The 23,822-nt window shown below is 39.6% G+C and overlaps 1 protein-coding gene across 1 annotated transcript; it reads left to right on the top strand.

The window, feature by feature from the left end:
- Positions 1 to 536: 536 nt before the first annotated feature.
- smc3 (structural maintenance of chromosomes 3) lies at positions 537 to 23,477 on the top strand. Its single transcript, XM_044028529.1, has 29 exons — positions 537 to 725; positions 1,398 to 1,473; positions 3,140 to 3,178; positions 3,265 to 3,332; positions 3,580 to 3,651; positions 3,982 to 4,061; positions 4,168 to 4,246; positions 4,494 to 4,611; positions 4,710 to 4,885; positions 5,654 to 5,734; positions 5,887 to 6,051; positions 6,954 to 7,075; positions 7,860 to 8,073; positions 8,732 to 8,835; positions 10,795 to 10,894; positions 12,151 to 12,311; positions 12,694 to 12,835; positions 12,927 to 13,077; positions 13,524 to 13,676; positions 15,354 to 15,505; positions 15,591 to 15,749; positions 16,884 to 16,991; positions 17,338 to 17,446; positions 17,963 to 18,210; positions 20,373 to 20,585; positions 20,853 to 21,044; positions 21,141 to 21,318; positions 21,880 to 21,986; positions 22,230 to 23,477. The coding sequence occupies exons 1-29, from the start codon at positions 711 to 713 to the stop codon at positions 22,299 to 22,301; spliced, it is 3,654 nt and encodes a 1,217-aa protein (XP_043884464.1). The 5' UTR covers positions 537 to 710; the 3' UTR covers positions 22,302 to 23,477.
- Positions 23,478 to 23,822: the final 345 nt, after the last annotated feature.

Genomic DNA, 23,822 nt, shown 5'->3' with positions numbered 1-23,822 from the left:
CTGTTTTCAAAACAGAATCACAGTCCGTTAGGTCTGACGACATAACAGTAGACAACAGTGACACCTGCAGTGACTTGAGTTTGCCTTGATGAGACTGCGTGTGCCAGGATTCTTGGTCAAGTTGGTGCAACTCTGCTATGAACCACGATCTGGAATTCTAACTGGCAACCATATTTAGAAATGGATTAGCACAATCATATATCTATATGTATATAGTTTGGCTCTCATAATTAGTTTGACGTTTTCGTCGTGAACGGTACTCTAAGAAAAGTCTCTCCAATATTTGGCGCCGAGTTGGGCAGATATTTGGACTCTACCAACTGCTCAAATAAAAAAGAAATTATGATCAAAAGTAACGAAATTATTGTATGTGGACAAACATGCTCACATTTAACTTCAATTTCGGTATATGCGAGGCTGATATTAACCATTGTTTATTTCTCGTAGTCACACAACTTCCCCAAATAATTACTATTATTATTGCCACAACCCTTTCTATCACACAATGGTACGAGCCATTCTATCCCGCCCCCGCCGCCATTTTCCATGTTATTCTCTTTACCCACACAGCCTTTTTACGAAATTTGAATGCAACAATTCGCAAAATATTGCTAGGTTTTCGGGCATTAAAGTCCCAGCTTCTCCTGTTAACCGGAGAGGGGGGAGTTTAACTCAATTTTCAGCAAAGGAGACGTCCATCCTACGCTGCCATGTACATCAAACAGGTAAGCTAACATCGTACTTGTTGGTGTTCTCGGCTGTCACTACCCTGGCGTAGATTATGCTACGTCTAAGTGATATTGCTAAATGGCTGAACTTGGGGTGTCTAGGTTTTTGCACGCTATCCACGATTAACTGACTAACGTAGCGGAGTTTAACGCACCGGCGGCCGAAGAAGCTGAATAACCAGCATGCTAATGTTAGCTAGCGGCACCCGGGCAAATCTTGAATTGCCCGCCCCCTTCTCTAGATGCTAAGCTAACACAACGGGGCTAACGTTAACCTAGCCAATATACAATTTTACCATACACGTAGCACAACCACATGCTGTTATCGTTTTTAATGTATGCAGTAACATAAGTTTCGATGGTATAGCGGCTGTCTAACACCGTTAATATCGTCAATATGCAAACATGCACACCGGTTTATGAATGAGTATCAGTCAGTAAAGGCCCTGTTGGAAACCGTGTCCGCTCACAACACATTTGTTACAACGCCGAGTACATAATATTAACACGTTGAGTATGTGAGGGTACTGGGATAATTGGAGCGTTTAGTGGTGCGTCTAGACCGTTGGTCATTGTAGTCTTTACACTTTAAAATACCCGTCCACTTTGTTTGAGAAACGCTGCCGTACACAGTAGGACACTGACTCCGGTCTCTGGTTTTTTTTGCAGGTCATCATCCAGGGGTTCCGAAGTTACAGGGACCAAACTGTGGTTGACCCTTTTAGTCCAAAGCACAATGTCATCGGTAAGTGTATGCTCAACGGATCTTTTCACTTATCTTTCCTGTATATATTAGGGATGCACCGATATGACTATTTCCGCCAATACCGATATCCGATATTAATATTGCTGCTATGGCCGATAACCGATATCTACCGATATCGATATATGTTTTTAAAAAAAAGTTTCTGAGATGATAAAGGTTTGTACATAATGAAAATCATGCAAGCTGAATTTTTGAATGTCTTCCTTTATTTTCAAAACATGTTTTACCTCCAAATAACAAGGTCACATAAGACACAAGTAACCAACTACAAGTAAAGGTTTTTAGAAACCTTTACCACTTGTAGCAAGTGTGTAACTAAATTACAGTACAGTTTAACTCCCTCAACTCACTAAACTCCTGTGAGAAAGTTTGGATCATAAATTACAAACATGAACATAAATAAAAATAATACCCTGCCAAAGTTACTGTAACCGAGATAAGGGCGTCTATACTGGGTACGTAAATAAAGTCAACAACCCTTCCTCCCGGCAACAACAACCGCGCCACTTCCCACACCAGGGAACTGTTTTAATGGGGGAAATAGGGTATAATATGTCCCCTTTAACAATAAAACTACACAACAGATATGAGAAACAATACCTGACAAGCTCTACTAAGAGCTGCCATAATAAAAGAAAACATGTTAAAATACTTTATCAAACTTGCCAGTATTCATGGCAACCAGATATTTATTCAATTGCAAAACATCGGAAAAGTAGTGCCGACTTGGCAGGTTGTTGCGGTGTTCAATATGTGCTATCAACCGTCGGAACCCTCGGCTGGTCGTCAAGAGCAATCATTTCCATTACTTTGATCGTTATTGCCCTGGCCAATGTCTTCCTTTGGTCGAGTCCCAGCTGCGCTGCTTTCTTTTTTGTCTGCTGCCTAATGTTACTAGTGTTAGCTTCCTGCCGTTGTTTGTGTACTTCTGGGTGGCGGTTTTTCAAATGACATGATCAAATTTGTGGTATTGAATGACTTGACGCGGAACCCTCCTCGCATTACCTCGACTTTGCAAGTGTTGCATAATGCTTTTCGCGTATCTTCTATTGATACCCTGAAAAATCGCCCACACTGCTGACATTCTCTCTCCTCAACACACACACACACACACACACCTTGTGCTGCGCTTGCGTCACTGACGCTGTCATATGCCCAAACAAATGCCGCATGACCTCCCCTTCCCGACACACATACACAAACAGCAATTAGACGGGTATAAACATCGGTTGTTAAAATCGGCGCAGTTTTACTCATTGGACCGATGCCGATATGTTAAAAAATGACGAACCTCGGCCGATAACAATATTAATGCCGATCTATCGTGCATCCCTAGTATGTATATATGTATATGTATATACATACATATATATATATATATATATATATATATATATATATATATATATATATATAACCTATATACCCAGAATTTTAAATAATATTGTTAACTGACAACTGCAGTCATATTATATATGTATATAAACTCCTTGACAGAAATAATAATTATGTCTGTAGTACATTTATAGCAGTGTGAAGATTACTGGGAACAAGTTACCAGATTGAAAATGGTTGTGCAGAAGATTCACGTGCGGTGCTGTGAACAAATGCCATATCCTCATCTTGTGTTTTTATGTCATTGCAGTTGGGAGAAATGGCTCAGGAAAAAGTAACTTTTTCTATGGTATGAGATCCTCAGTTTATCAATAAGTAGTATTTTTTGTTTTTGCCTTTTTGTTTTCTAAGTCTGTTGCCCTTCTGTTTTGATAGCCATTCAGTTTGTGCTCAGTGATGAATTCAGTCACCTACGACCTGAACAGCGTCTGGCCCTGCTCCATGTAAGTACTGGAAAATATTGGATACAGTGCAAATTCTTTAAAGTGGCTTTGAGATTTAGTAGTTCTTTAAAATGTTGACAAAAGGATGTGTAATTTTACAGTAACTGGTGGATTATGAAAATGTTAATCATATTTATGTTAAGAGATGTAATTTGTTCCATGGGAGCTTGATAAACAATGGGGGATTTTAACTTTTGACAACATTAATATAAACATGGTTATGTGCTTTCTTACCCTCTCACTGTAGGAAGGAACTGGTCCTCGTGTCATTTCAGCTTTTGTGGAGATTATATTTGACAACTCTGACAATCGGCTGCCGGTAGGAAATGCATAATTTCATAGTGATCCTATTACTGTAATTGTTGACATAATTGATTATTTTCAACTTGATCACACTTTTCAGTAAGCCTATGTAATAGTGCCTGTCTGAATTGCTGATGACTGCTCTGACAACTGATTGTAGACTTTCTCCATGCAATACACTCTCTAGCACACAAGTCGTTATTATTCTGATGACTATGAGAGGGTAGAAAAACTGAGCTCGAAATCCAGAGATAGTTTTTAACCCAGTGTTTAACTCTAATCATGTGCCCAACTAGCCAAGTGCACTGTTCTCATCTTGACTAGCAATAAACATCTCTTTCCTCAGATTGACAAGGAGGAAGTCTCCCTTCGCCGTGTCATTGGCGCCAAGAAGGACCAGTACTTCTTAGACAAGAAGATGGTGACGTAAGTATTGTTGTGGAGTGGCTGTCTTTGTCCCTGTAATCACAGGAAATTACAACTCTGTGATGTTGCACAACCACTTTTTTGATGGCGCCTGTTATTTTTGCAGTAAGAATGATGTCATGAACCTTCTGGAGAGTGCTGGCTTCTCCCGCAGTAATCCCTACTACATCGTCAAGCAGGGAAAGGTGAGAAAGGAGTGGGTGGCCACCTCCCACAATCATAACATCATTTGTGATTCACTGCTGTATTACAGTATGGAAGCAACCCTTTAAAAGGAGTTCCCTGCCATATTAGCATCAAAACCTGCAGAATGGAAGTTTTTCAAACTTTAAAAATGATCATGTGGTAAATGTAATGCTTATATATATTAGGAAAGCAGTACATTAAACAACAGGGTGTTCCTTCAATGCGTTCTTTCAATGTGTCAATCAGATCAACCAAATGGCCACAGCACCCGACTCACAGCGTCTAAAGCTGCTGCGAGAGGTGGCGGGGACACGGGTGTATGATGAGCGCAAGGAGGAGAGTATTTCTCTCATGAAGGAGACTGGTAAATCACTGGTGTTAAATAATGATACTTCCACAGAACTGTGTTTGCAGTACATTGTGGTTTGTATTTAAAAAATAACCTGGTGTGTTGTTTCCTAGAGGGGAAACGAGAAAAGATCAATGAGCTGCTGAAGTACATTGAGGAGCGTCTGCATACCCTGGAGGATGAGAAGGAAGAACTGGCTCAGTACCAGAAGTGGGACAAGATGAGAAGAGCCCTGGAGTACACCATCTATAACCAGGAGCTGAATGAGACCCGCGCCAAACTGGACGAGGTAATGCTTTGCTGCTACAGTGGGAGTCACAATTAGAAACCAGTCAGTAAAGTACACTATAACAGTATAGAACAGGGGTGTCAAACATGCGGCCCGGGGGCCAGAACCGGCCCGCCACAGGGTCCAATCCGGCCCACAGGATGAATTTGTTAAAATTTCACACTACGATTACAATCTAAATGTAATGTCAAATACAATATTTTTCTCATCCAGATACCTGTTACTAAATGCTGTGCTTTTTTAGATCCTGTGTGCTGTGTAAATAGTACATTTGGGCACGATATTGTTGAAATTGCACTTATATTTCTCAATTATTTCATGTTTTGTAAAAATATCGTTCATTAAATGTAAAACAAAGGAGAAAAAAAGCAAGGAGTTCTTGTTGTTCATAGGTTATTATGCTATTATTTTACTATTTTTACTGGTCCGGCCCTCTTGAGATCAAATTGTGCTGTATGTGGCCCCTGAACAAAAATGAGTTTGACACCCCTAGTATAGAACATAATACTGTTTTTGTCTATATTGATGTGACTGTTGTCGGGTCCCCTTAACCATGTTAGATATCAAGCAGTTATTTTGACATGTATTGGTAGAATACATTTTATCATACATTATTCTTTTTATGGAATGATAAATAATCAAACACTCACCATGGCTTTTGCTCTGAAGATTTGGAACTATGCTCTGTTCTGTGTCACCTATATACCAAAGATGCTTGTGTAACATTCTGTGCGATATTTATTTTGTTGTTTTTGTGTTTGTTTGCAGTTATCCTCAAAGAGAGAGACCTGTGGAGACAAATCCAGACAGCTACGTGATGCTCAGCAAGATGCCAGAGACAAAGTAGAGGTAAAAAAAATTTCACTACCCAGGAGCAGGAATATTGTTAACTCATACTGTGTGACCTGATTTTCCAAGCAAGCCACTCAGCCTTGGTTAATACAGTATCAAACTTGTGAATCCAGTATGCTGTTTTTTTTTTTGTATCTCCAATTCTGTAGGAGACGGAACGTGTTGTGCGGGAGCTGAAGTCCAAAATCTCCGCCATGAAGGAGGAAAGAGAGCAGCTGTCGGCTGAACGCCAGGAGCAGATCAAGCAGAGGACCAAGCTCGAGCTGAAGACCAAGGACCTGCAGGACGAGCTGGCAGGCAACAGCGAACAGAGGGTATGGAAGCCTCCCATCTGCGTCACTAGGCACACGTGATACTGCACCAACACTCCCCCTCCCCTGTCCCTTGCATCAACACTGTATGTAGAGAAGAACATTAAATCTCGGTACATTCGGATTAGTTTCTCGTATTGAGCCAAGATGACCTATTAATCTGGATAAGAATTTGTGAATTAAAGCAGAGTAGCCTGTAACGTCAATATGTATCTCTAGCTCAATGTTTTGTATACTGAGCTGGCACAAATCACTCTCCGCATGGCCTTGTGTTCAGCGTGTGTCTATGTTGCTTGGATTAGGCCCACCTGGCTATGGCTGGCACAACATCAGCCAAAAGTTGTTGGAGCAAAATGAAAAGGAAGGAAGACAGAATTCTGTCACTAGCTGCTAGATGGTCCTGGTTTGATCAGGTTTCAGTTGGCTTTGGCACATGGGGGAAATGTACAGACATTTGCAGGCATGGTCGCAGTTACTGCATGATGTCCATCTATATTTTATGTTGGATGTACCAAGCCTGCACCTTATTGCGTAATCAGCACGTCACCGCCCCTCTAACCATTTTGTAGTCTGTTGTAAGTGCAACCAAAAAAAAACATTTCATTGGACTGATTTATCATCAAATGGTTTCTTGTTGATTCATTATTTGTTACTGCAGAAACTTTATATGTTACAGTTAAATGAAGCAATAGTGCATTCATAATTGCATGTGGATAAATGCATTTAAACACAACTCCATTGAGGTCATAAGGTAACCTTAAACATGTCTGTCTCAGTGTCTTTTCTCTATGTCTTTGTTTAATAATCACTCCACTATCAACATTTTGTTACGTTCACTTCCCAATTGTCTGTATAAGGATATTTTTGAACATTTTTTGTGAAGTGTCATGTTTTTACTCTTCCAGAAACGCCTGCTAAAGGAACGTCAGAAGCTGATGGAGAAAATTGAGGAGAAGCAAAAAGAGCTGCAGGAGACAGAGCCCAAGTTTAACATGGTGAAAGAAAAAGAAGAGCGGGGTATCTCTAGGTAGGAATGACTCATCCTCCGCTATGTTTCCTTGAGCAGCTGGTGACTAGGCATCAATGAGTCATTTATTATGCTTTGAATTGATTTTGATGACAAGAGTTCAGTAGGTGTATACACTTGTAGTTAAGATTGGAAGTATATGGACATGGACTCATTTTTCCTCTTTAGGTGATGATTTTCAGCACATTATCTTGGGGTGGGCAGCTGTTATAATATTAAAGTGAAGAGAATTGGTTTTAATATAAGTAGGCTTATGTCTGTATTGAAGGAATTACATTATGTGGGAGATAAATTCTTTGCAAATAGAGTTTATTTGTGCTTGAACCAACTTTAAATGACACACACCTAAGAAACATTTAGAAGGAAGTGTTCTCAGTGTAGGAACGATGTGCACACAGTGTTATTATAATGAAGCAAATTAACAACTATTTATTAATTCTAATGTCCAATATTTCACTTCAGTTTGAATGTACTGAAGCCATGTAATTATCCATGTTCTCCATTGACTGCAATTTGTTGATTTTCTGACAAAACACTCTGGTGGACTGCTGCGAACAGTTGGGGACCTCAAGTCCACAAAGATAAATTCCTTTTTTAGCTCTTACTCATTCATCTGGAAGTCCTAAATAAATTCAGGACAAGGAAAATCAGCAGGAAATGGAAATGTGTAGCTATAAATGAAAGTGTACACATGTTTTCTTTTGTTTGACTTATCACATGTGTCTTTCCTGTGTGAATGTGTTTAGCTTGCAATCATTCACAGTAAACACATGTATCCTTCCAGGCTCGCCCAAGCTACCCAGGAGAGAACAGACCTGTACGCAAAGCAAGGACGTGGCAGCCAGTTTACGTCTAAGGAGGAGAGGGACAAGTGGATTAAGAAGGAGCTGAAATCTCTGGACCAGGCCATCAATGATAAAAAGAGGCAGATTGCCGCCATCCACAAAGACCTGGAGGACACAGAGACAAATAAAGAGAAGAACCTGGAGCAGTATAGTGTAAGAGAATTATTTCAGAGCTATAAATATACTCTCTGGTTTTCCAGAAAGAAAGATTTGGAATTACCTTTCAAGTGCTGCTAATTTATAACATGTTCCTTCTATTTCTACTACTTAAAGTGTAATGTGTAGTGTAAGTTAATGTAATGTAAAGTGCTCATTTATTCACATCTGTAAAATAACGTCGGTTTAATGGATACACCCATACAACAAAGTTTCAGTTTACAACACCAACCTCTTTACACCTGCTACTACTCTGGAGTTCTTAAGACAGTGAAAAATTCGGGGACACTGTCGGCACACCTCTGGATGGGCAGAAACTAAGGCTCGACATACTCACTCGCATTTGTGTCCCAGGTACTCAGTCATGACTCGGCCACTACCAGCAAAGCATTGCTAACACTGTTAGTAACGGTCCAAAACCGTTACCCACTGCTGTAACAGCAACCATTTTTGACAAGTTTTTAAAGGGAAAACCTGTGGTACTGATCACATTAATAGTGGTTCTTTTCACTTATTGGAAGTCAGGACAGTGTCACTCTGAATCAGCACACACCCATTAAACTTAGCAGTCCATGTTTCATTTTGTTACCTTCTATAATTTTTATCTAAACTGACAGTGGCACATATCTGACCTGTTTTCAACTTGTGTCTTTAGAAACTCGATCAAGACCTTAATGAGGTCAAGACCCGTGTAGAGGAGCTGGACAAAAAGTACTACGAAGTGAAGAACAGGAAAGATGAGCTGCAGAGTGAAAGAAAGTAAGATCCTTCTTTCCTTTTTGCCTTTTCATTGATTCAATTTAAAGTTTATGCTTAAGGTCCCTGCAAAGTGATAAAAATATCTCTTCTGATGTTGTCTCTCTGTATGAAATCATGTAAAATTCAACATCCAGAACAACATTGTCCGCTCAGCTGCTACACACGGGAACACTCATTCTGGTCTACCCGTGTTTGTGAGACCTAAGACTGTGATTGTTACCGTTTATCATTGTTTGTGCAGAATATAAATGTGAACACACATATTGTTAAACTGCCCAACAAACATGTAGAGAAGTGATGTTAACCTGCTTTGGCCCTGCTTAAAGCATGTATGTGTCCATGTCTGCTGGGAGTTCTGTCCTCTAGGTAAGAAATATTTTTAGGACCTCAGCTAGCTAGCAAACTAAGGTGCAGTTGGTTACAAATGAATAAGCTTGCTATGGCTCTTCTGTGTTATGGAGACATAGTTTTAGATGTGCCTAAAAGTCCTGAACGGAAAATCAGAGTGGAACTGTTCAGATTGTACTCCACATGTAATAGTTTTTCATATTTTTTCAGCCACTATTTTCCTTGTGTCTTCCTGTATATCAAGATAAAAGGTTGAATTGTTCAGCCCTCCTTTAAGCAATATGCTGTAACCGGTCGGCAACCTTTAGCTGCATATTGGAGTATTGTGTCCTCTGAATGTCACCATGCATCCCTGTCCTCCTAAACGTTGAGGTAGATATAAGTAACACACAGGACGATGCTTCTGGCTGCTGCTGCCAGCCAGAAGCTACACTATGCTTGTAAAAGGTCTCGTAGGCTGGATGAGTTGTGCAGTGGGCTAAAATGAAAATATAGTCAAGATGGATTTTTCTCTTCTTGTTGAACCATCAAACCCAACAAATTGGACATTTTTAGTCAAGTTTCCATCCGTTTAAAAAATAACACACCTCAAAATGATGATTTGCTTTAAATCTAAAAGTGTGTATTGTTCTCTTTTTAGAACTGAATCTGATTTGTTTATTAAAGGACAACAAAATTAAAATAACATTTGTGAGTGTGTTTGTATTAAATATGCTGGGCACACTCCACTGTGATCCATTGTTTTAGTCTAGTGGGTGAAAAGGCAGCATAATGACAGCTTTGATAGAGGGAACTCAAAATGAACAGCCCCCAGCTGCAAGCTGTTGACCATGTATAAATGTAGAATCTGTATAATCTAAAAATATCAGCAAACAAATTACCCTAATGGAAACAAGAGGGTGATGTTTTGGCAGTGCCCTTGCTTTTATAATTGAAAGGATTGTTTCTCAATTTTCAAGTGTTCTGAAAAACAATATTCCCTCTGCTCATGTAGAGGATAAAGCAGTAGAAAATGGATCGACAGATGTACATTTGAGAATATGTTATGCTGTTTTATCGTCAACTGATACTGGCCATTGACTGTTTCTAGTAAACATTTTTTATAAGTAGTTGCGACCTAGAGAGTGAGAAGCCGAAAGAAAGTATTGAAGTATTTCATTTGTGTTAGTATTTAGTACCCATTTTCCTTACTGTAGCTCACTTTTTCAAAAGCATCAAGAGCCATAAAATAATCTCACTTAAGAATTTACCTCTGGATCTACAAACGGACCCTCTTTTTTTGAAATTCCAGGACTCCAGGAAAAGATTACAGATATGATAAGAATAATCGCATAATGATGGATAATTAGAGCTGTACCTCTTCCTAAAAATCAAGTTTGAACCAATTTATAATGACCCATAATTCATTTGATTCAATTCAAACGTCTCATGCTGAACTTTTGTATGTACACAACTGGATACAAAAAGTGTTTACTGTTACACAATTATATAATACTTATGCCTGTCTGTCTCTCCTTGTTTGCTGTTCCTGTGGGCATCATGGCTTCAATTGGGTTTTGGTCTTAGTTGTGACAGAAGTGTAACAGTGTGTGGTTGTCTGTGTCTGTCCAGCTACCTGTGGCGTGAGGAGAACGCAGAGCAGCAGGCCCTGGCAGCCAAACGTGAGGATCTGGAGAAGAAACAGCAGCTCCTTCGAGCAGCCACTGGCAAGGTCTGTTACTTTGTGCATGACTGTGCAATTACTAACTTGCGTAACTTAACTACAGCATACCAAATGTTCTCTCTGCTGATTAGGGCTGAATGATTTGGGGACAATATCAAACTCATTTTATTTTTGTTATGGATATTGAGGATTGGTTTGCTTCATGAGATATCGTCAAATATATGAAGTGCTTCCTGCTCATATGTACTATTTGTTTGTAGCTTGTTTTAGAGGTACATATATATGCATGCCTTACACATGATGCTTATAACTGCTTACAGTGACTGTTGTGAGCTAGTCCCTCTTTTTAGAGTGAGAAAGAAGGAGTGTACGCAAGTCTCTCCTAAGGTTAATGTAAAGCCTTTTCATCATCAAGACTCCAACAGGTCCTCCTTGTGATCTTACATAGGAGCTGGGAACCTTTAGTGTTTTGTAGCAACTGTGTGTCCCAGGAGAACATACCCATTTTTGTTTATCCATGATTGTTTGAGTTTCTGAATAATGTCTGGCTGATATAAATGGAAGGTGTTTGTGGCTCCATGGACAAATGTCATGGATATAATTTTTCTTTCATGGGTGTGGGCTGATGCATCTCATCTCAAGTCCTGAAGTAATGGAGTATTTGCTGTCTACCATAATTTTGTGGGTTACTAGTAATGGATACACACACTGTATATAGTATATATTAAACACCAATATGGATTTTAGTAGAGAGGAGAGGTCAAAGGGGAGCCAGTGAGAACCATGGACTGCACTTTGTTGTGCTGTGAGGTGAAAACAATGTGCGAGCCAGAGCAGAGGAGCTGTTCAATATCACAGTAATGCTGAAATGACCACTGAAATGACAACAGCACTCCTACTTGATGAATAGGCAAGCAATCGTATAGTAATGAGACTGAAGCGAGTGGTGACAAAAACTGATCCGGTAATCAACAATCTGCATAAACCATATCAAATGATGATTTTACTGAAGTGAACAGAGGCAGCATGTAGAAACGCATGTTCATTTGGGATCATCTTCATTATGTAGTTTTGCAATTTTCACTAACAGTTCACAGGGCACAATTTCATCATTTTAGAAAATAATCATGAGTTTGTGTTTTCTTTATTGAATTGCTGCTTGAAAATAGTACAGACATCATGGTTATTTGCAAAATGTTTCATGTATCTTTATACAAATGGATTCATTAAATTTCTTTTCATTTGTGAATTAAGTGAGACATCAATTGTCTAAAATAATTTCTCTATTTCATTTTGTCTTCTAGGCCATTCTGAATGGCATTGACAGCATCAACAAAGTTCTTGAGCATTTCCGTCGAAAAGGGATTAACCAGCATGTTATCAATGGTTACCACGGCATCGTCATGAATAACTTTGAATGCGAGCCTGCTTTTTATACCTGTGTGGAGGTGACTGCTGGTACCAGGTGAAGATTTCTTTTTTTAATTTTCACTAGTAGCTTCTGAACAACGCACACAGTCTGATTTTAACCATTTAAGGCTGGAAATGTGAATGTGTATTATTAGGTTTGTGTATGTGATGACAAATATGTGCATTTATAATATTTTGTCATTTGTAAAACATGTGACTGTTCGAAATAATTGTGAATTAATCAAATTTTGATTGAGAAATCATTGTGCATTTATTAAATTTAATAAAGTTTTCTTTGTGCAGTATTAGGCTTACAAAAATTCAGAAGATTTCATTACAGTCTCTTGAATGAAACGCAAAAATAACAACACATTAGAAGTTCAGATACTCATTGACATGTATTCTAACCTGCTTGTCAACATTTTCATCTTTCCCAGACTGTTTTACCACATTGTGGAGACGGATGAAGTCAGCACCAAAATATTGATGGAGTTCAACAAAATGAACCTGCCTGGAGAAGTCACATTCCTGCCCTTGAGCAAACTTGATGTCCGAGACACAGCATATCCAGAGACCAACGTAAGAGACGTTTATAAGATGCATCTAGTACATTATAGCTCATAAATCCCAGTTGTGTTGTGCTCATACCAGTTTGTTTTTGTTCCTTAAGGATGCTATTCCTATGATCAGCAAACTGCGCTATAGCGCCCAATTTGACAAGGCCTTCAAGCACGTGTTTGGAAAGACCTTGATTTGTCGCAGCATGGAAGTTTCCACCCAGCTGGCCAGGGCTTTCACCATGGATTGTATAACTTTGGAGGGTAAGCTGAGAATCTTGACCATTGACTGTACAGTTTACATGACTATCACAGGAACATAAAAGGAAGTCAACCTAGAGATTCTGACGAAGTGAGTCAGCAGTCATCTGTTAAAACAAAGGAAGAAAAAATGTAAATATGTCTAGATATTTAGGTACATCTGTGTTGTTAGTCACATGCTGTGTCTGTGACAATTTGTTTCACTTGTTCAAGACAAAGTACATTCTGTGAAATGAAATCTAAAGTACATTCTGTATTGACTGCAGCAGCAGTATTTATAGAATGTTGTAATATACAATCGCCAGTGTGATTGTGTAATTGTTTGATCTACCCAGCTTGTGTGAAGCATAATCTATGTACACTATGTGTCCCTTAGCAAAGACTTGTATGTTGTGGCCTTTTACATAGATTATTTGTTATCTACACTGCATTATGTTTTGACCATGTAGGTGACCAGGTGAGCCACCGTGGAGCATTGACGGGAGGTTACTATGATACCAGAAAGTCTCGCTTGGAGCTGCAGAAAGACATGAGGAAGGCTGAGGAGGAGTTGGGCGAGCTGGAGGCCAAGCTCAATGAGAATCTGCGCAGGAACATTGAACATATCCTTTTTAACATAAGTAGTTAATCAAGATGAATGGTACATTGTTTTTTGTTTTGAATGTTGGTTCCGTGTGCTGTCCACTGTAATGTTGGAGCATAAGCAATATAAATTTTTGGGATATTTCCATTAGTTTTCAAATGCACATTAATAGCTTGCCGTCTGCAGACATAATACCAGTATGACTGCCAGTGACATCTCAGGAGATTTCCCTTTCTCATTCTTTTTCTGTAGGCTAAGAGCCTTGATATCATATAGTCGAGTCTGTATTTTAAATGTAGATTAGATTAAATTCCATCTGGGCTGTGGAGCTCCTTCAAAGCCAGTAGGAGGCTGACACAAAAGAGGGTCTAAGCAGGTTGGGAAAAGATTTGTGCGTGTCAGGTCACATTGGCCTGAGCCATGACTCACTGCTTAACAGCCAATGAAGGCAAAACAGGTAGATCAGAGAAGAATTGTTTTTGCACGTAGGGCATGTTTTTCGATATAGCCAGTTCCACCCAGGTATGATCCATCAGTGTGTTTGCACACCTGTGTGACTGTGTTGCTACACACTCGCAGCCAGTCTTGTGTATGCAGATCAATTTGCGCACCTGGGGATTACGTATGTCTGTGTAGGCAGGGGAAGTGAATGACTGAGCTGATGACATAGCCCTTGTCCTTTCCTCCTGCAGTGGTGAGTCAGTGAACAGATCAATTATTTAAAAGCCTTTTGTTGTTCACTCTGCACCTTTAACCAGTTGGTAATCATTGGGTTATGCATCTTGACTATTCCTTCTATTTAAAGTTGCCATTTTTGTTTTTGTCATGCTGTGACCTTGAACTTTAACTGTTTATAACTGCTCTTATTGAAAGTAATTGAAATTGACCTGATATATACATTATGATTTATTATTGGAGGGTCTTCTTTCCATCTGACCGGGATAGCAAACAAACCAGCCCTCTGACTTCTGGTAGCCATTTAATTCAGCTGACGGATTTGTCCCCTGTTTTATTGAGTCCTGTTAAGCCTCAAAGGACAAGGAGTGTGCCACAGTCTAGAGATCGATAAGCCTGTCTTTTAAATGAGCTCAGTGATGAGTACGGGCAGCCTCAGCCTTGATGTCTTCTTTTTGAACATTTTTGGTTTGAACTTTAAGACTACACTAAATTCACCAATTAGAGCAGCAACAAGAAACAGAATTGTCTTCATTTTCTACTGTGATGTAAGGGCACAGGTGTTTTGAAATGAAGCAGAGTATGGAGGTAAATATTATTTTTGTCCATTTAGAATTGGCTGGAGGTTTGTTTCAGTGGTGCAGTGTGCGCTGGTTAGCTGCTGGTGTGAGTTGATGGCACGTTGCCTGCACCCTTGCATTTGTTGTATTTCCAACGAACTTGGACAGGTGGAATATTGTGAGTCATGTCAAGCTCTTTCTTCCTGTAGACTGTACAATCCATAGTGCACTCAAACACTTGTTGCCCATTAGCAAGCGAGTGCTATCACTGCTAACTCGAAGCCAAGCTGACTTGCTCACGCGTTGCTCAGTGACAGTGAGGGGAATCTGAATCAAAGCCGATCACAATTAACTTTAAATCAAAGAAATATATATTTTTGGAATCGATTTACTCTTTGAGGGAAAATAATGAAAGAGTCCATCCAATGCTAGCATTATTCTTCCTGACCTGCGGCCTCCACGCATCAACAATGAAATCGACCAACTGATGAACCAGATGCAGCAGATTGAAACACAACAGAGGAAGTTTAAGGCGTCCAGAGACAGCATTCTCTCAGAGATGAAGATGCTAAAGGAGAAGAGGCAGCAGTCGGAGAAAACATTCATGCCCAAGGTGATCACTTGCTGATGGTGTAATGGTCATTAAGACCTGACTCAACTGAAACACTGACCTCAGACTTTTTTTTTTACGTTTTCAGCAACGCAGTCTGCAAAGTCTGGAGGCCAGTCTCCATGCCATGGAGTCCACGAGGGAGTCACTGAAGGCCGAGCTGGGTACAGATCTGCTTTCTCAACTCAGCCTGGAGGACCAGAGACGCGTCGATGACCTCAATGATGAGATTCGTCAACTGCAGCAGGTCAGGAGAAGGATAAGTCAGAAACATAGGGCACAGATGATCATACCGTCGCAGTTGGCAACATGAAATTCTGCTTAAAAAACAAATGACTGCATCTAGTGAAAGGTTGTTAGGTGCCTTCACCTGCTGCTTGCATATGAACCAACTCTGACGTGTTAGATTCATATTCAGAGCTACACTTGGATTTAGAAGTGACAAAGCTTTAGCCATTTAATTATTAGTTTTACTTATGTTCAGTATTATTTGCTATAGATAACTTGAAAGTATCAGTAACTATCTATTATATTTAAATTCAAAATTAGAGGTGGACTTGACCGCGATTCTTTCGAAATGTACCCATGGGTGCATGGATGTTTTTTATTATGTAAATAAAAAAAATATGGTCCTAACTTTATGTGTTTGTTGAAAATAAAATGATTAGTGATTAGTTTGGACCTGAAAACTTTCATATTTAATATTAGATGTTGCGACAATAAACAAAAGTGTGTTGGTCATCCATGCTGTGGTGCTTGGATAATCGTGCCTTAAAATAGATGGGAGAAAATACCTACTGCCCACATTTTGTTTGGTTTTATTTTCCCCTCCCCTCCCATCTCTGCCTCCTGCATGTGTATTCAAATGACCTGATTGAGGTGAGAGAAGTAGGCAGCAGCTGTGTGTGGGATGTTCCTGTGATCCACTGTTTTTCTCTCGCTGCCAGCTGCTCTCAGCTTTCACCTCAATGAACTCGTAGCCATTCCTGCAATCGTTACGCAACATCACTCCACCCCCTTCAACATTGAGTTTTTCATGTATGGTCTTACAGTGTTGGCAGCTGTTGATCTACTTTTGCTTCAAACGTAACACTTTCTCCTTGACACAAGTAGATGTACTCATGGGGTGATATTTTTTATTCCATTTTTGGTAAGATAATTTATTGCTATGATTTGAGTGTCCTCATACGTAGTTCACTGATAAATTAAGATGTAGACGATCTTTAACAGACACTAGTTAAGTCAATTTTAGCAATGGTTTGGAAGTGGTTGGAAATAAGTGAAAAAAAAAATGGCTGTTGGACAGTTGATAACGGTTTATGTCTTTAACAACTTAAGGTAGCTTCCTAACAGGTCTTTCATTTTGGTCTCACTACCACAGGACAACAGACAGTTGCTGAATGAGAGGATCAAGCTTGAAGGTATTATGACCAGAGTGGAAACGTATCTCAATGAAAACTTAAGGAAACGTCTTGACCAAGTGGAGCAGGTAAACTGTCCCTTCAAAGTACCTTAAAACATGCCGTGCGCCTCTTTTAAGTCTCTGCATGTCAAATGTTTTTCTGTCACATAATGAAAGATTTATGTAAAATGACTGCATTTTTATTTATTAATTTTAAACGAGTAAAGTAGTAAATTATACTGTATGTAGTTGTTACTCGTGTAGATGTCGTTTGATGTTTCAATTCATACAATGTGTTTGAATTGTGTGTCTATGTAAATCTTGATTTTCTTGATAAGTCTTGATTTAATGCTTTCATTCACACTTTTCAGAAGAGGGGAATTTGAATTTACAAGGCCCTTTTTTTAATGTGGCCTAATTTCCATTCACACAGGAGCTGAATGAGCTGCGTGAGACAGAGGGAGGCACAGTGCTTACGGCCACAACATCAGAGCTGGATGGCATCAATAAACGTGTCAAAGAGACTTTGGCTCGATCAGACGGTACGCAGTTTCTTAAAGACTCAACTGGGTAACAGTTTGATGTGCATAGAAGCCCCTTAGTGGCCAGGACGTCTTTGTCTGACTCAAAGATTTGTTCCATTAGACTGGTTACATAGTTGTAGACATGTTCTGCTCGTGCTGTGAGGTTGATAAGCAGCAGCAGTTCACATTCAATCATTGTTAAGAACATGTAACCATTTTTATTTCAATTTTCTAATTATGATTAACCCAATGAATCATTTATCAGATTTTCTCTTGTCTTCTTTTATCCTATTTTGCTGAAAGATCATCCACATGTCAGTGGAAGGGAGATTAAGCCAAATTAATTGTAATTGTGGGAAAGGAAGATAAAACTCACCTTTTAATGAGTGGTTCAAATATTTCTGCAGTGCCTCTTAAACCCATCTTGTCTGTGGCAGTTTTATTAAGTCTCTTCACTAATATATGCATATTTAGACCACATTTGGTTTGGAATCCATCACCTCTACTGCATCACCCTTATTGCCTCTTCCGCAGAACTCGATTCTATGATTGACAAGACGGAGGCAGAGATCAAGGACCACATTAAGAGCATGGAGCGCTGGAAGAACATTGAGAAAGAGCAAAACGATGCCATCAACCATGACACCAAGGAACTGGAGAAAATGACCAACAGGCAAGGCATGTTGCTCAAGAAGAAAGAGGAGTGCATGAAGAAGATCAGAGAGCTTGGCTCACTTCCTCAAGAGGCCTTTGAGAAGTACCAGACTCTCACACTCAAACAGGTACGCAAACACACACGTTAAATTTAACCATGGCATTAAAAACCACTGACGGGTGAAGTGAAAAACATTCTGCTCTCATTTTTGAGACTGTGCATGTGTAGTAAGCAGCCGGTGATGTGTTTGGTGTTGTAAAATTAGACAAACATGAAAATCGGACAGGCCTTGACAACAACCAAATTTAAGACAGCTGGTCAGAACATCTCCCAATAGCAGGTCCCACAGAGCAAACTGTAAACACAGTGACATACAGTATTATTGACTTAATAAAGCTGTTACTGAATGTGCTAGCACACAGGTGCCTAAGTACAAACACAGTACACCCACATTAGCATTAAGAGTCTTGCTGTTGTCCCCTGATAATCAAATAAGCTATGTCCCTTTTGAATCTTGACAATATAGATCAGTTAGGGTGAGGATTTAGTACACTAACCAAGTTACAGGTATGCAAAGAGACTGTTTGTGTTTTGTTGTAATGCTCATGGCTTAAGTGGAAAGTACAATTTAATGGTAAGGATGGTAAAAACATTATGGATTTTTGACAGTTTGCCAGTGAGGTGGGATTTTGTCCGAGTGCTGCAAGTGGTCAGTGTGACCGTGACAGATATTTGTATTTGTTTGTGCAGGCTAACCAAAAACACTATTCACTGCTCTATAGTGAAACAGCCGTGCAATTATGAGAGGTGTAAAATGTGTTGGATAATTATTAAACTTGAGCTGCCACAGTTGTTTGAAAACACAGTTATTGCAGCTTTGGGTCCCTTGAGGTGTTAAGTGCTATGATGGAAAATTATAGTTGTGTCTGAAACTTAAATGCTGGTTTCAGTCTTCACTTTGTAGACTCAGGTTTGTCGTATTCTTAATCCTCACTTTACTAGCATGACTTCAGATTTGGGCTGCAACTAACAATTATTTTCATAATCGATCAATTTGTAGATTCCTTTCCCGATTAATGGAGGACTTATAATAATCGAGGAAAATATTCACATTTAAAATTTAATTTATATAAATAATTTTTATATATGCATGTATATATATATATATACACACACACACACACACATATGTCCTGAAGATCAATTTCTTAAATTCTTCAATTACTTGAGTCCCACTTGTGTGTAAGTTGACAAACACACAGATAAGACCCAGTTCTCAAAAAAGAAATAAGGTCCAAGGTCATCACGTCAAACCCACTCACTTGTGACTCAGACTCTAGCTGGTGCTGTCTGAGATTTATTTTCAGCCATCTGCCACTGGGACTCTTGAGCATCTTGGCTACATATTTGATAATTGTCTCAACTCTCCTCCTTGAAAATGCTGGAAATAGCCCCAGATTTTCTCATAAAGACTCCACAGAGTCAATATTTCTCCACGTGACACGGTTCAATGGAAATATGGGGCCACTGATTGCACAAGTGTTGAAAGGAGCATGTAATGTTGGCTGTTGGTCATGTGCCCTCTGTCATCAGTGATGACCTCAGCCAAGGGAGTGATGCTTTTGCTTGCATTTTCTTTTCTGACCGTGGAGGAGAATAATGCAAAGTGTAGATTTATTTTTTATTTATTTCGGTTTTTTTTTAACTTAACCTTACAAGATGAGGTGCATTGACTCTGTAGGAAACTGTGCAACCTCGGTGGAGCTTTGCCAGGGTTCTAGGTAACGTATGATAGCGTATTGGCCCGTTGCACTATGATTTGCGATTGGCACGCAGAATTGAGGATCATTATGCTAGTTTTCAATTTGATGCAAAGGTATAAAAATCACCCATAAATACCCCAGAATATACATTGGATATGGAAATTCTTTTATGAACAGTTTATGCAGAAGTCCAGGTAATTCCAAGGGATTCACATACTTTCCTTTTCATGCAACTGTATGGTGTAAAAAGAACAATTCTTAGGTACCCTTAACCCGTAATTTTCATTACCATTATGTTAAAATAAAATCCTGGCTAGATCCTGGCTTTCTGTAATTGTTACTGAATCGGTTCATGGCATCTACAGATATGAAGAGCAAAGCACCTGAAATGTACAATAGATTAGATTGTATGTCCAGTGATATTGATGTTTTAAGTAACGGCGGTAAACCACCTTTGACTAATGATTTGCTCCAGGTGAAGTTAATCCGACAAACCAATCGTTTTTTGTTGTTTCTTTTCCATCAGTTGTTCAGAAAACTGGAGCAGTGCAACACGGAGCTGAAGAAGTACAGCCATGTCAACAAGAAAGCCCTGGACCAGTTTGTCAACTTCTCTGAACAGAAGGAAAAACTCATCAAACGTCAGGACGAGCTGGACCGTGGCTACAAATCCATCATGGAGCTCATGAACGTGCTGGAGCTCCGAAAGTATGAAGCCATCCAGCTCACCTTTAAGCAGGTAAACAAGGCAGACTCTGGCGGCGTATGACAGTGACCTCTAGAGTTGGATGAGTAAATATGAGACCAGTGATGGTATCATGGATGATACCTGCAAATTCTTCAATAATCCCGTCAGTCTGGATTTATTTTCTTATTCATTGTCCTCTTCATACTTTGAGTGATCTGTCATATTTAGTTTGAGCCTCACACTGGAGTCTCATTTTCTAATTTAATCTTGCTAATAATTAACTATTCTCCATCCTCTTGGCAAACGTGTCTCTTGTAGGTGTCAAAGAATTTCAGCGAGGTTTTCCAGAAGTTGGTGCCAGGTGGCAAAGCTACGCTAGTGATGAAGAAGGGCGACGCTGAAGGCAGCCAGTCGCAGGATGAGAGTGAGAGTGGAGCAGACAGTGAGAGAGGCTCCGGCTCACAGAGCAGCGTTCCTTCAGTGGACCAGTTCACTGGTGTCGGCATCAGGGTGAGAACTTGTTTCCTGTAGTTTTATGCGTTTGACTGAGTGAATACTCCACTTTTAGACTCGACAGTCTAAACTTTGTACATTTGTCCTGTGCAGGTGTCGTTCACAGGGAAGCAGGGAGAGATGAGGGAGATGCAGCAGCTGTCCGGAGGTCAGAAATCTCTTGTGGCTCTGGCTCTGATTTTTGCCATCCAGAAGTGTGACCCCGCCCCTTTCTACCTGTTTGATGAGATCGACCAGGCCCTGGACGCCCAGCACAGAAAGGCTGTCTCAGGTAAAAATGCATACATGCATAGAGAGAGACAGTGCAATCAATAAATGGCAGAGATTTACTCGAGGAAACACTGAAGACAAATGTGCAGTGTTATTAATATTAAAACATGATAGAGTTCTCAAAGGGCCGAAAAAATCTGCAAAGGAGGGGGGTGGAGTCGGGCCTCAGGCTTCCTTTTTTCCGCTCAAAAAACACATTTCTTGCAGGTTGTAAGTTCTATGTTGTTTGTTGTGAATCATTGCTGTGGTAAAGAGTAAATCGCACCACTCCAAAGTCGCAACATTCGTGTGGACGAAATTCAACCAGTTGCGGATGCTGCCGCAGACCAAAGGACAAATGTACAACATTAGCTGGTGGGTCAGATCGGGTTGTAATTTTCAGGCCCGTTGAGAACTCTAAAACATGATGATTTGAACCTCATGGCTGCAGCCTGGGGTGGACCTGATTTTCATACTTACATACACAAAATCAATGAATCTAACAAATGTGTGATCTTAATCGATTGTTTCAAAGACAAGTGTGCCTCATCTTTTGTCTCTCTTTGTATTGTGACCATTTAAGACATGATTGTTGAGCTGGCAGGCCACGCCCAGTTCATCACCACCACTTTCCGGCCGGAGCTTCTTGAGTCTGCCGACAAGTTCTATGGTGTGAAATTCAGAAACAAGGTAAGGTTTCTGTGCGAGGTGCCTTTGTGTAAATTGAATTGATTGTGGCTGCTGTAGTTTACTTACTTTCCACTCTTCTCTATTGACTCACATTTTTCCTCCTGTAGCCCAGGTTTGTTTTCTGCTCCGCTGCCTCGGTCAAAACACAATATTTCCTCCAACAACTGTTTTAGGCTGAGATGACGAAAATGAAGAAGCTCATCGGTCTTTGAATATTGTTTTTTGTTTTGTTTTTGCTTTTAGGTGAGTCACATTGATGTCATCACAGCGGAGCAGGCCAAAGACTTTGTGGAGGATGACACCACCCATGGTTAAAGTCTTCAGCTCGCCATCATCCTCTCTTATCACCTCCCCCACCTCTACAATGCACTGCACAGCTCAAAGCCGTTTACATCTGGGCTCAAAGTCAGAAACACTCAATCCACCAGCTTTTCTTTTTTTTTAAAAATGATAATCTTAAAGTCAGATTTTCTCTTGAGGTGGAATTACATTTCATATTCATTTTGATGTTAGCCATGGCTTACTTTTCACCCCACAAAAAAGATGGATTTGTTTAAATCTCCCTCAGGAGACATTAGTTTTATCATTCTGTCTTGCGATGCCTCTGTGTGGATTCAGAAAATATCAGTGCAGTGAAACCTGCTGTAAAGTCCTAGTGGGAGAGAGAAAGAGAGCACTTGTAAACCCTTTGTGTTACTGTGATAAAGGTTTTTTTTTCTTACAAACAATGGTCGTGAGCTGAGGTTTGGTAATCTGTCGTTTTGAAATAAGCTTACGAAGCTTCAGGACCTTTGCGGAGAACAAGTCTTCTCGTGTACAATAAAAACGCTTTTGATACGATTTAGATGGAGAGATTGTTTTGTGAAATCTTAAAGCTCAGTGGGAATGGGCGGGTCTTATGTGGGTAGTTGTCGACACCCTTAAAAAACGTTCCTGTTTGCTCTGAGGTTCTTGTATTGTATACTCTTTGTATTCCTGACTCAATGCTAACATGTATCTGTCCTAACCAACCACCAACGGCTCAAATGTTATGGCTGTGGTTCCTTTAATGTATTGTGTCATTTCCTGTTCTTTAGGTCATTTAAACATGTGAAAGGTTCAATTCCATTAGATATCCATTTGGGACATTATCACAGCCCGCTGACTTGATGTTTAAAAAAAAACATTTTAGAGACTCACAGTTTAAGTCGTAAGCTGTAAATTGTAATTTATCACCTTTTCCTCATGGATATTTAGTTTGGGATTACACCTCTCATGTGTTGTGCCTAGTTACAAATCTGATTCTTTTTTTTTATATATTATTTTAAAACTCACAACAAAAATAATAAAAAAAATTTAAACTGTATGTTGTATGCAGCATCCGTGTTGGATGTGACTTGTAAGGGTCACTAGGTGGTGCTGTGCCCCAGATACCTTTATAGTCACATGGTTCTGTCTCATGAGGGTTTTTTCTTTTAAGTCTTTTTTAAATGAATTCAACTTTGACTTGTATTTACATTTGTGACTGAGTGATTTATTTAATTGAAAGTAAACCAATCAATCACACTTTATACGTTTAATACGGAGCAGTGCAGCGGCTTCACAGGATTGAAGAGGAAAAACAAGAACAAACGAACGCTGTCGTAGATCTCAGCCACGAGGGAAACACTGGAGACTACTATACTAATGTGTTCAAAAGCAAAATAAATACATGAATAATAACAAGAAGAACACTGATCTCATATAAAGTTAATTAAAGGGTATATAAATATATGCATAGGTACATGAAGATATTAAAAGTTTGAAAGTTGAAATAATGGCTGGAAATGTGGAGAGAGAAAAAATAGTGGAGTAAAG

This window comes from Solea senegalensis, linkage group LG6 (assembly GCF_019176455.1).
Source record: "Solea senegalensis isolate Sse05_10M linkage group LG6, IFAPA_SoseM_1, whole genome shotgun sequence".
NCBI lineage: Eukaryota > Metazoa > Chordata > Actinopteri > Pleuronectiformes > Soleidae > Solea > Solea senegalensis.
This window is presented reverse-complemented; position numbering and strand designations above follow the sequence as displayed.

Bases quoted from the DNA above. Each gene is read 5' to 3' on its own strand.
- smc3 (XM_044028529.1), top strand. The intron at 6,052-6,953 runs GTATGGAAGCCT...TTACTCTTCCAG, and splicing joins CAGGCAACAGCGAACAGAGG to AAACGCCTGCTAAAGGAACG. The intron at 13,677-15,353 runs ATATCCTTTTTA...TGCGGCCTCCAC, and splicing joins TCTGCGCAGGAACATTGAAC to GCATCAACAATGAAATCGAC.